Genomic DNA, 12,818 nt, shown 5'->3' with positions numbered 1-12,818 from the left:
CGAGCAGATAGTGTGAAGCCGGCCCCGTGAGTAAGCTGAGGACGGGCCCCGCGGAGGGAGAGGGCAGAGGCCGATAAACAGGGTGGGGGAAGGACGTTCAGGAAGCGTGGCTTCCAGGAAGAGGAGATGCCCGACTGTCAGAACCTCGGGGGGCAGGAACTAGGGCATTTTCTTCACCACCCAACACTGTGCGGGTCCCTCAAGGTGATCAGGACAAAGTCATCAGGGGACTGCTGGGTTGGACCCAAAACAGAACGCAGGCAATCATGGGAAAACTGGGCGGCATCTGAAAAAAGGTGCGGTTCTGTTCAACTGCACCGTGCCCAGGCGGAATGGCTTCCTTATCCACCACGCTCACGTCAGATGTCCACCCGAGGGGACACGGGTGAGGGGGAGACTGTGGCACGCCCCTGTGGTGGCTGAGCAGCACTTCTGCGTGCCTTGTTTCAAAGTTAAAAAGAAGAGCAGCTCAGGCAGAGCCCCCCAGAGAGCAGCTCAGGCAGAGCCCCCCAGGGAGCAGCTCAGGCAGAGCCCCCCAGGGAGCAGCTCAGGCAGAGCCCCCCAGAGAGCAGCTCAGGCAGGGCCCCCCAGGGAGCAGCTCAGGCAGGGCCCCCCAGGGAGCAGCTCAGGCAGAGCCCCCCAGGGAGCAGCTCAGGCAGAGCCCCCCAGAGAGCAGCTCAGGCAGGGCCCCCCAGAGAGCAGCTCAGGCAGGGCCCCCCAGAGAGCAGCTCAGGCAGGGCCCCCCCAGGGAGCAGCTCAGGCAGGGCCCCCCAGGGAGCAGCTCAGGCAGGGCCCCCCAGGGAGCAGCTCAGGCAGAGCCCCCCCAGAGAGCAGCTCAGGCAGAGCCCCCCAGGGAGCAGCTCAGGCAGAGCCCCCCAGGGAGCAGCTCAGGCAGAGCCCCCCAGGGAGCAGCTCAGGCAGAGCTCCCCAGGGAGCAGCTCAGGCAGGGCCCCCCCAGGGAGCAGCTCAGGCAGAGCCCCCCAGAGAGCAGCTCAGGCAGCACCCCCCCTCAGGCAGAGCCCCCCAGAGAGCAGCTCAGGCAGCACCCCCCCCTCAGGCAGGGCCCCCCCAGGGAGCAGCTCAGGCAGAGCTCCCCAGGGAGCAGCTCAGGCAGGGCCCCCCCTCAGGCAGGGCCCCCCAGGGAGCAGCTCAGGCAGAGCCCCCCAGAGAGCAGCTCAGGCAGAGCCCCCCAGAGAGCAGCTCAGGCAGAGCCCCCCCTCAGGCAGGGCCCCCCAGAGAGCAGCTCAGGCAGAGCCCCCCAGAGAGCAGCTCAGGCAGAGCCCCCCCCTCAGGCAGGGCCCCCCAGAGAGCAGCTCAGGCAGAGCCCCCCAGAGAGCAGCTCAGGCAGAGCCCCCCCTCAGGCAGGGCCCCCCAGAGAGCAGCTCAGGCAGAGCCCCCCCTCAGGCAGGGCCCCCCAGAGAGCAGCTCAGGCAGAGCCCCCCAGAGAGCAGCTCAGGCAGAGCCCCCCCTCAGGCAGGGCCCCCCAGGGAGCAGCTCAGGCAGAGCCCCCCCTCAGGCAGGGCCCCCCAGAGAGCAGCTCAGGCAGAGCCCCCCCTCAGGCAGGGCCCCCCAGAGAGCAGCTCAGGCAGAGCCCCCCAGAGAGCAGCTCAGGCAGAGCCCCCCAGGGAGCAGCTCAGGCAGAGCCCCCCAGAGAGCAGCTCAGGCAGAGCCCCCCAGAGAGCAGCTCAGGCAGAGCCCCCCCTCAGGCAGAGCCCCCCAGGGAGCAGCTCAGGCAGAACCCCCCAGGGAGCAGCTCAGGCAGAGCCCCCCAGAGAGCAGCTCAGGCAGGGCCCCCCCTCAGGCAGAGCCCCCCAGGGAGCAGCTCAGGCAGAGCCCCCCAGAGAGCAGCTCAGGCAGGGCCCCCCAGGCCGTAGCGGGTCCCCCCAGGCTGTGGCGGGTCCCCCCAGGCCGTGGCAGCGCCCCCCCAGGCCGCGGCGGGCCCACTCACTGCTGCTTGGTTCTGCCGCGGATGGTCTCGAGGTTCTCGAAGGCGTGCAGGTCCGTCCTGTTCTCAGGCCAGGCCTGGATCAGCAGGAACCCTGCAGGGCAGAGGGGAGGCTCAGAGGCCCGCTGCGGAGATGCTTCTGTGTTTGTAGGAGGGGTCAGGGCGGGGTTCGCAAGCGACCGTGGCCGAGCAGGACGTGTGGACGCTTGATCGACTCTTTGGTCGTCCTGACGGAGTCGGGTGACACACAGGTGTCGCCGCACGCCGAAGCCTCGCTGTACATCCTGCCTCTCCCACAGGAGCCCCCACCGCCCACCCCGACCCAGGGGGCAGCCCCCCGCAAGGTGTGGCCTCAAGGGGCTTGCTGGGCTCCGTGGTCGATTCCTCCTCAAGCAGAACCTTGAGGAGTGTGGCCGTTTTTGAGCCGTTGTCACACGTACAAGAACTCTGGCCTGTTTTCCTTCTTTCCTTCCAGTCCTCAAAGCAATCTTGTTATATAGGGTCAAAATCATTCCCTTTTTTTTTTTTTTTTAAAGATTTTATTTATTCATTATAGAGAGGGGAGAGAGAGAGAGAGAGAGAGAGAGAAGGAGGAGGAGCAAGAAGCATCAACTCCCATATGTGCCTTGACCAGGCAAGCCCGGGGTTTTGAACCGGCAACCTCAGCGTTTCCAGGTTGACGCTTTATCCACTGCGCCATCACAGGTCAGGCATCATTCCCTTTTTTTTAGGACTGAAGGAAGCAGGGCTTTGGTGAACCTGAGGCCAGCTGGGGGTGGGGGGTGCAGGGACGTGACGGTCCCTCTCCAGTTTACCCCCTTCTCCCTCAACCCAGGCAGGCAAGTCACCGGCTTGTCACGACCACTGGCCTGGGCTGGGGGACAAGGGGTCAGACACGGTCACCCACAAAGTTGTGAATGACCTGAGTCTTTGCATATTGTGTTCACCCCTCGCAAGCAGGGAAAATCACCTTTTTTTTTTTTTTTTTGAAGAACATTCTAGAGCTCATTAGTCGTTAACGGGAGAAGTTCAGAAGAATGTTTTTATGCCAAGGGAGGAGAGAATGAGTCTAAAACGTCTCTCTAAAGACCTGCTTTCCCATGAGGGCCCCCGCGATCGCGAGCAGCACCCACCTGTTATCTCCTTGACGGTTTTTAGAATGTCCAGTTCCTTGGGGTCCAGAGCTGGTGTATGTGTGAAGGAGTCGCTGCAAACAAGTCACAGAGTGGTTACTGATTCCCCCATCTCCTATCTGTGAACAGAGCAGAGCTTGATTTTCATATTATTTTTTTTTAGACCAAGGAACTGCATCTGGGCCTCACCCCTTAAATGCCACCGGCAGGATGTGCAGGTCCCCGCTGATCGAGGTGCAGTTCCTGAAGTGTTTGATGTTCGTAGCGTTGATAGACAGGGTGTCTTTGAATTCCCCGATCCCTATGCCGTTACACACTGTGGAGAGAAGGGAGGCGTGAACCCTGTTCCCGTGTGTGGATGTGAGCCCGGCGGCTGGGGGTTCTGCGGGCTGAGAGAGGTTGGGGTGGCCGTGAGAACCGTCACCTCCAGGCTGCCATTCATTCACTCCACAAACACTGAGGAAGGGCTGGGAGGCGTGGCAGGGTTTGGGGCTCCCATGGCGAGAGAGAGAGAGGCGGTCCCTGTCCTCGCTGGACTTGAGCCCTCCGCCCCATTATTTCCCACGGGGACCAGAGTCCGGCGGCTGGAGCGGTCCGCCTGCTGTCCAGTTAACTTGTGCCTGGCTCCCACGAGAACCCCCGTCACCACCTCCCCGTTGCCCCCCCCCCCCCCCACAGCTCTGTCCTCCAGCTTCAAGGTACACGACGCGGCATTCTTTTTTTTTTTTTTTTTTGTATTTTTCTGAAGCTGGAAACGGGGAGAGACAGTAAGACAGACTCCCGCATGCGCCTGACCAGGATCCACCAGGCACGCCCACCAGGGGGCGATGCTCTGCCCACCAGGGGGCGACGCTCTGCCCACCAGGGGGCGATACTCTGCCCCTCCGGGGCGTCACTCTGTCGCGACCAGAGCCACTCTAGCGCCTGGGGCAGAGGCCAAGGAGCCATACCCAGTGCCCGGGCCATCTTTGCTCCAATGGAGCCTTGGCTGCGGGAGGGGAAGAGAGAGACAGAGAGGAAGGAGAGGGGGAGGGGTGGAGAAGCAGATGGGCGCTTCTCCTGTGTGCCCTGGCTGGGAATCGAACCCGGGACTTCTGTACGCCAGGCCGACGCTCTACCACTGAGCCAACCGGCCAGGGTCGACGCGTACATTCTTTTTGTTTTATTTTTTTAAATCAAAAAGTAAGATGCGTTCCTTGAAGAAAATGTGGAAAGCACAGAATAAAGAGGAGAAAGGTGACCAACCATCCCCCTGTCATCAGTATTTTAGAACACTTCTTTCTGGCCAAGCGGCAGGGTTGGGGTCACACTAGATGTGTAGCTGGTCTGTTGTCCTGCCTGCCCCCATGTCTGGTGCTGGGCACACCTGTCCTGTCATGAACACGATTCACAAGCATGACTTTTTCATTGCTGTCTGCGGTGACCTCGCAGGGAATACGCTAAGAACTTTCATCAGGCGGTGAAATCGCTTCTCTTCCACGGTGTGGACGCAAGGCAGACGCTTTGATCTGCGTCCTGTGGTTACATTAGTCTCCAGTGGCCCTTTCCACACTCTGAGCTTGATTATTAATTTCTATCCACTCCTGAATTTCCATCTCAAATGTCACCTGCATTTCCTGCACACCTGGCCTAGACTGACTGTCACCACCTCAGGTCGGGGGACAGAGAAGGAAAATAGGGGAGTGCCGGTGAATGGCTCTTCTTCCTTTTTTAAAGATTGTATTTATTGATTTTACAGAGAGGAGAGAGGGAGGGTGGAGTGAGAAGTACCACCTCGTAGTTGCTCATCATTTGCTTTGTTGTATGTGCCTTGACCGGGCAGGCCCAGGGTTTCTAACCGGCAACCTCAGCGTTCCAGGTCGAGGCTCTAACCCCTGCGCCACCACAGGCCAGGAGACAAACGGTTCTCGATCAACGAGGCGCGGGGACAGGCTATCCGAACGGATCCCATGAGCCGTGGATGGATTCTGGGTGGGCCAACGGCCGGAAGTGACTCCCTGGGACGGTGGGATGGCGTTTAAAGGAACCCCAGTGCTGGGAAGGAGGGGCGAGTGGGCGCTGCGGGCAGCTGTCTCCCGCCGCTTAGGGGGCCCCCCGGCAGTGGGGAAGGGGAGCTGCCCTGTGCCGGGGGACACGGAACACGACTGCTGTGGTTACGACGTGGCTCAGGGGACAGGTACACGCATGGACGCCCCAACCCACAAGCACGGAGACCCTGAGGGCGGTGTGGCAGAGGGTTCAATGCCGGGGACTCTGTGTGAAGGGCGTGTGGAGGTTCACGGTGCCATCGGGGTGCCGTGTGGGGGTGTTTGGAAATGTCCACAATGAGAGAGACAGAAAAGAGCAGCTAGGGACGGGCTGGCCTTGAGGACGCTCCAAGGACAGGGGGGGCAGAGAGGTCGGAACTCGCTTCTGGGCCCAGGGGGAGAGGTTCACTCAGATCGTGTCTGCGTGGCCCTGAGCAGCCTGGCAGGCGCGGGAGAGCCTGGCCCCCACCCCACCCGAGCAGCCTGGCAGGCGCGGGAGAGCCCAGCCCCCAACCCCCGGCCCCCACCCCACCCAGGAAGCCGCGTCTGGGGCCGGCGGGCTCCTACCTTTGCGACAGGGCCCTTCACACTTTTTGCACTTGCGGACGCCGTCCTCCTCCACCTCGTAGCTGTCGGCGTTGCAGGCCCGGACGCAGGACCCGTGGTCTGTCACCACGTAGTTCCCTGGGGTGGGCGGGGGGGGGGGACAACACAACAAGAGGCAGGTGACGAAAGCAGCACCAGGTGTCTCTGGGGCTCGGGCCCCTCCCGAAATGGGGCCGATGAAAAGCACCCCCGATCCTCTAGTTTTGTTTGTTTGAAGGACAAAGAGAATGCGTCGCGTTGGAGAGTTTTAATAAGCTTTCCAGACAGCGATCCGGAAAGCAAACCCTCTGGGTGACAGGTGGGGAACGGGGCGGGCTCGAGAGGAAACATCGCGGTCACTCCCCAGCTTGAAACACCGCTTCACAGCTCGTGTAATTCTGGGTGAGGTTTCTACCTTCCAGACTTGAGACTAAAGCTGGAATATTTATCACAAACACGCGAACCTAAACATAGACGCCTCGTTCATCAACGCTGCCACCCTGGGGGTCCCACTGGATTCTCGGGGCCGCTGCCCGCCGGCCCGGTGCGGCCGGTCCTCTGCGGCCTGGCCGGGGACGCTCGGACCGGCCGGTCTGTGTCCAGCCGGGTGCATCAGCCCTGTCCTCCTCACCGGCCCCCCCGCCCTTGAAGTGAGGGACGGGGGGCTCATAGTCACACAGGCGTGAACACTCTTCAGGAGCTCTCTGTGCTCCTGCTGTGGACTTTCCCACATAGCCCCTCAGCCATAGTCCCGGCCCCTCTGTCGTGTGTCCCTCCCAGACCGGAGGGCTGTGTGCTCTCAGGCTCGGTGTGTTCTCCTGTGAGTTTCAAACGGCCTGTGTCCAGCCCTCTCTCTCCAAGAGGAGATCTGATGTCACCCTCGTGACAGATTTTTCTCTCTCTCTGTCATTGACTTCACCAGGGCTTAGGACTCCTATCCGTGTGTCATTTGTTTACCTTTTTTTTTTTTTTTTTTTTTTTTTTCTGCACAGAACTTAAAACTTTTCATCTCGACAAATCTGGCAGGGCAAAAAAAATCTCCCTTGTCATTGTTTTAAGGAATTTTTTTGTTTTTTGACGGTTCATCTCCACTCTGGGAAATCAAGAATGGTTTCTAATGCTCATTTGTGAGACAGCTCTGTGCTTCCTCTAGTTGGAAAATATCGACGTCCCCCCTTCCATAAACACGGGAGCCACCGGTACAGGACAAACGCAGAGGAGCAGAGCCCAGCAGTGAAAACGGGGCGACACACGGACCCTCTCCCCGCCGCCCCCACAGTTCTCCTGGGAGGCTCGACCTCCCCCGGAACGAATCCCGCTCACGCGGGCAGGCCTTCGGACATACTCCCTCCTTGGGGACTATTAAACGCCTGTTTGGTTTGAGAACCAAACGGTCAAAATGGCCCAGTGGCCGTGGGTCTGCGCCTTTCAGACAGCCGAACATTCCGGCTGACCCCAGCGGGCCCTCGGTTCCAGGGACTGCACCACAGACGTGTGTCCTGTCCTGGCCGCACCGGCACGAGACACGCCGGCGACCAGAGCAGCAGCCACCGTCTGTCACCCGCACGCGGACGGGCCCCCGGTGAGGTGCCTGAGCACGAGGCGAGCACCGTGACCAAAAAGCACGAGGCAAGCGCGGTGACCAAAGACGGCCCGCGCGCGCGATGGGGGCTCGAGGGCCCAACGGGAAACACCCGGGGAAACCGACGCCCGAGGATGACGGGGTCCCCGTGGGGGGCACTCACGGGGACATTTCTTCACACAGGTGGCGCCAAAGCTGTACTTCCCCTCCGGGTTGACGTCCATCTGGTAGGTGGTGGGGTTGTACAGCATGAGGGGCGGGCAGGTGTCCTTGCACGTGGCTTCGTCCCGGAACTTACGGCAGACCTGTATTAAAAAAAATATCCATATATAAATATAGACATGGGGGACATATAAGATAATATGCTCGGGGGCCATCACACAAAACGGGGACGGGGCTGCCACCCCAGAGGAGCCCGTCGTGCGGACCCACTCGCGGTCCGTATTCAGTGCCCATTCTGTGCCCAGGGCCTCGGAACGGAGGCCACGGACGTGACATCATTCAGACCACGTGGTGCAGAGGTATTCTGTCATCCATCAGTGTCAGGTGAGGGAGCCGAGGCCAGACGGGCAGAGGATTTGCCCAAGTTCCCAAAGCCAGTGGGGACGTCCCTCCCACATGGAGCTGCCCACAGTGGCTGGGTTCGGGGACGGCACCCGGCACCTGCGGGCTGAAGCCCCCCGGGAGGCTGCGGGAGGCGGGTCTTACCAGGCAGTCGCTCTCGCGGGGACCCGTGCAGCCCGCGGCGCACTGGTTGTGGCAGCAGTCGCTGGGGGACTTGCCCCGGCAGCGCCCGGAACACTGCTGGGCACAGATGATCTTGGTCACTGAAAAGGGGGCAGATGGACGTGTGAGCGGAAGAGCCGGGAGGGTGGAAAGGTCACGTCCCAGGGACCGCCCAGAGCCCTTGCAAACGGGGCGTGAAAACGTGGACCAAGGGAGGGACTTCGAGATCCCGGGGCTCGTTCCAGTCCCCAGACTGCATCCGGGTTCCACCGGGTTAAATCCAGTCAGGACTCTCCTTGGGGGGTGCCTCTGTTTCTCCCGTTTGTTTTTAATCACTTAGCAGAACTGACCAGATAGAAGTCTGGACGTGTAGACCTGCCCAATAATTAGGTACTCGTTAGAACTGAGTTTTGGGGTGATAGGAAAGCATACAGAAACGACACAGATGCCAGCCAGGAAGCAATGTCTAGCAGGACGTCACAGTCACATGGCCTGTGCAGGGGCGGCCAGCTGTTAGCCTGCCGTGTCTTGTCCCCAGCTTCCTTGGCCGCCTGTGCTCTTGTCCTGAGATTCTCCCAGAAAAACCCTCTCGGAAAAAGTGGGTGGTGCTTCTACATAGCGGGGTCCCCACAGCAAGGGGGAAAGGGTGGGCAGACAAGCCTACCGTTCCCAGGGAGACCCGCCCAGAGCACCGTTCCGAGGGCACAGCTGGCACCCGGTGGCTGACGGTCACTTGTTTATGACCGAGCGGCTCAAGTGCCCCAAATAGCTCCCGCTGGAATGACCGCTGGCAGGGAGAGTTGCAGGCCTGTCACTCATAAGACTGCAGATGTCTGGCCATTTAATCAAGAGTGCTTTTGGGCCTGACCAGGCAGTGGCGCAATGCATAGAGCATTGGACTGGGACGTGGAGGACCCAGGAGGACTCATCTGGTTTGAACAAGGCTCACCAGCTTGAGCCCAAGGTCACTGGCTTGAGCAAGAGGTCACTTGCTCTGCTATATAGACTCCCTGGTCAAGGCACATGTGAGAAAGCAATCCATGAACAACTAAAGTGCTGCAACAAAGAACTGATGCCTCTCATCTCTCTCCCTTCCTATTTGTCTGTCCCTGTCTGTCCCTCTCTCTGTCTCTGTCTCTCTCTCTCACACACACACACACACACACACACACACACACAGTGCTTTCAGGAGCTTCTGAAGGAGAGCCCATCAGAAGCAGCTATGTGTGCGGGAGGAGGGGGCACCCATTTGAGGTCCCCTCACGGACTTACGTTTCTGACAGTTCTCCTTCCCTGAACCCCAACAGCTTCCGTGGGGACAGCTGGGGTCACACTTTTGACCTGAGATATGAAGACGGCAGTTAAATTCGTGTCGTGGTGAAAGGGCAGAGGGAGGATGTGTGGGGAGCGCGGGAACAAGAAAGAGCCCCCCAATCTCTTACTCCCGGTCGGTCTGCCGGGGAGATGACCTCCTAGACTCGCCTCAGAAAACAACCACCACAGAAAAGCTGAACCACATACTCGGATGGACTCAGCCTGGGAAACTGAGGCCGAGAGGGATGACCAGTGTGTCACAGGCCACAAAACAACTGGGATTTACACGGGCTGCGAGGTCCAGACATCAACTTTGCTTTGGGCTTGGAGAACGTCCCAGCATCTCTCACAGTAACATTAAGAGGATCTACTCCGGTGGGGCCGGCATGTGCCCAGGACGTACTTCCTACGTCCAGTCGCGAGGGGCCGGGTGTGGGTCAATCGTCCTGGGGAGTTGGGGTCTTGTAAATAAAAGCCCCTGGGCTCTTAGCCAGAGAGAGGCACAAGCTCCCGCTCAGAGGGCGAAGCGTCCACCGTGTGCCGCCTCGCTTTGGGGACGGTCTGAAGCCTCCGCTGTGAACTGGCAAGCTGCTGCCCATGGACACTTCTTCTAACTGACCAGTCCATTTCCACAGCCTTCGTCAGTGACAGCCACAAACTGCAGCTGCAAAGGCGTCCGTTCCCGTTATCTGTATTTTTCTCTTTCTCAGCACTGCGCCGTCTGAAGGCCACAGTGTTCTAGCTGCAGACGGAGGGCAGGCTGACCCCCCCCCCCCAGATCTGGTGAGACGAGGTCAGCCCCACAGCTGTCCGTCACTGCGGAGACACGACAACTTGAAAGGCATTAGTGGGTGTCCGCAAGTCTCCCACAGTCAGAAAGAATTTTGTCCCGGGCAGAATTCGGATTTCCAACTGAGGGGCCGATGGTACGTACACCAAGTGGGGGTGGAACCAGGACAGCCCGTTGTGATGACGACGGACAGTGTGTATGACCGCCCCCCTGGGGTGGAGGGCACCACCGCGATGCTGGGGGCCCCCCCTCACCACCACCCCCCAGCCCGGGAGGCGGGGGCAGGCGTCTGTGGGGCACTCACAGGTGCCGGAGTGGTTCTGAAAGTCCATCGACATGTTGCTCAGGAAGCTGCTGTCCACGATGTCCTGCCACTGGACGGTCTCCATGTTGCAGAGGGCGGGGTTGTTGTTGAAGCGCACGGCGCCCTGCAGGATCTCTGCGTGCGAGAGGAGCCCCGTGAGCACCGCGCCCGCTCCCCACGCGCCCCTCTCACCCGGTGGGCGTGCCCTCCGTTCCCGCCGCGTCCTGCTAGGAAGCTGGCAATGCGCCAGGAGACACCCCCCCCCCCACACACAGAGAACTTCAGTGGGGGGGGGGCGCAGGTGGAGGACACGTCGAGGACAGGGCCGTGGGGGGGTCTGGAGTTCCCCTGAGCTGGACTTTGGGACAGTGTGCGTCCAGAATGGGGAACGATGGGCGGAAGGAGGCGGATGCGTGAGTCGGCGGACACAGCATCGCTGACGGAACACCAGGGGCGGGCGCTGACGCTCTGAGAGCCTGCGGAGCCTTTCCGTGGAGAAAGGGGTGCAAGGGTGACCGGGACCGAGAAGACTCTGCGTGTGTGAGGTCGGGACGGGGCGGGACGCACACCAGGGGCGCAAAGGCAGGTGTAGTGGACGGAGCGGCTGTTTCCAGGGGAGGAGGGCCGGGGCGGGACGCACACCAGGGGCGCAAAGGCAGGTGTAGTGGACGGAGCGGCTGTTTCCAGGGGAGGAGGGCCGGGGCGGGACGCACACCAGGGGCGCAAAGGCAGGTGTAGCGGACGGAGCGGCTGCTTCCCAGGGAGGAGGGACGGGGCGGGACGCACACCAGGGGCGCAAAGGCAGGTGTAGCGGACGGAGCGGCTGCTTTCCAGGGGAGGAGGGACGGGGCGTGAAGAATGAGGGGGATCACGGAGCATCGAGCCAGGGCGAGGGGCGAGGGCGGCATCCGTGACGCGAGACGTCACCTTCACTGAGTGACCCATGCGCACAGAACACCGTGGAGAGTGTCGTGGGGTCCACCAGGGTGAGGCGGCTCGGTGGACTTCTCACCGAGGACGGACAGGCCGGGGAGACGGCACGTAGGCGGGGAGCACATGCTCACCAGAGGACATGGCACATGGTTTACGTGCTGTGTGTCCTCACCGCGGCCCTGGGACTGTATTGTAAATGCAGGTACAGCCATAGTGCCCAACACCCCATGGGCAGGGCATGGGGGTGCCCTGTGCACCAAGTCCCCATGTGGAAAAGGAAGGCTCCCCCCCCAGAAGATCTCAGAGGCTGTCGGAAAGAAGGACACTTCCGGGACGTGGACAGGAGCAGACAGAGGGACGGACAGTGGGTGGGCTTGAGGCAGACCAGACGGAGAGCGGAGACTCACGGAATAGCCAGGGCGGGCCAGGGGGTTGGGAAGGGCCAGGCTGTGGAGCTCTGGGCTGACAGGCAGAGGTGACAGCAGGTCAGTGACACGAAAGCACGCACACGGGAGGGAGGGCGGGCAGGGCAGAGTCAGGTGCACAGGACTCTGATGACCGGTCAGAACTAGAAACACCCAACAGGGGCGTCGAGGCTGCTGTGACAATTAGGGCGACAGACGGGGGTGCCCAGAGGGAAGGCTGAGGTGGGGCCCGAGAGGACACCAGCCATCGGCACGTGTGAGGGAAAGGGAAGCGGCAAGGCGCAGAGATCTGGGGGCCTCGCCTGGCATCAGAGAAGAGAAGGAGGTGACTGGGGGGGCGGCCCTTCTTCTATGTGTATTTCCAGCGTTTCATGACTGCTCACGTGGGGCAGGCCCTGGGCTAGCCATCAGTAACGATATCTAACACCTGACAAATAACTCACACCCAAGAACTGCTTAATGACGTTACCTGGAGTTTATACAACGTCACTAACAACAACAGAAATAACGCTAAGAACGGAAATGGAGCCTAAGTGCTTTCTCTGCAGTCATTCACGGGGTTTCTCTCAACGGCCCGAGGACGAGAATGACCACCCTTAACCATATTTCTGCAGAGGAGGACCCTGGGACACAGAGCGAACACCTCCAGGGTGTCTGCCTGGTGAGAGGTGGAGCCGGGGCTGTGAAGAAAGGCTGTAGCATTCACTGAAGTGACCGACTGACTGTGCCCGCCACCACACCTGCCACATAGCGAGGGCACAGTCATCGTTATCTTTGATTTGGAAAAAAAAAAAAATCATCAACTTCCTATCGTTAGTCACCTTGCACAGGTCCCTGTCACAGGACCCTCACACTGTCCTAGTCACAAAAATCCAGTCTCCCCCTGGAACGCCTTCATTCCTCACCCGAACGTAAACAGAGCTTCCCGCAGAACGCCCTTCCTCTGCGAACAGTCTCCACGAGGGGTCGAGGCCCAGGTGAAGAGACTGGCACTTGCTCACTCCCTTGGCACAAGATGTCCGGTCACACTCTCTCTTCTTCCCAGAGCCTGTCC

The 12,818-nt window shown here is 60.6% G+C and overlaps 1 protein-coding gene across 3 annotated transcripts in view; it reads right to left on the bottom strand.

Annotated features, from left to right (window-relative positions):
• The window catches only part of LOC136383830 (epidermal growth factor receptor-like), a 123,243-nt gene that overhangs the window by 34,768 nt on the left and 75,657 nt on the right, over nt 1–12,818 (bottom strand). For all 3 annotated transcript variants that reach the window (XM_066353712.1, XM_066353710.1, XM_066353711.1), the window contains exons 4-11: nt 10,407–10,541; nt 9,271–9,339; nt 7,981–8,099; nt 7,436–7,577; nt 5,673–5,789; nt 3,268–3,394; nt 3,079–3,152; nt 1,949–2,039 (exon numbers count right to left, since the gene is read on the bottom strand). In XM_066353712.1, coding sequence (XP_066209809.1) covers nt 1,949–2,039; nt 3,079–3,152; nt 3,268–3,394; nt 5,673–5,789; nt 7,436–7,577; nt 7,981–8,099; nt 9,271–9,339; nt 10,407–10,541 — 874 coding nt within the window. The remainder of the gene's footprint in view (nt 1–1,948; nt 2,040–3,078; nt 3,153–3,267; nt 3,395–5,672; nt 5,790–7,435; nt 7,578–7,980; nt 8,100–9,270; nt 9,340–10,406; nt 10,542–12,818) is intronic.

The sequence above is a fragment of the Saccopteryx leptura genome, chromosome 12, assembly GCF_036850995.1.
Source record: "Saccopteryx leptura isolate mSacLep1 chromosome 12, mSacLep1_pri_phased_curated, whole genome shotgun sequence".
Classification (NCBI taxonomy): Eukaryota; Metazoa; Chordata; class Mammalia; order Chiroptera; family Emballonuridae; genus Saccopteryx; species Saccopteryx leptura.
Note: the sequence above shows the minus strand (reverse complement) of the source record. Positions and strands in the feature narration are given on the sequence as shown.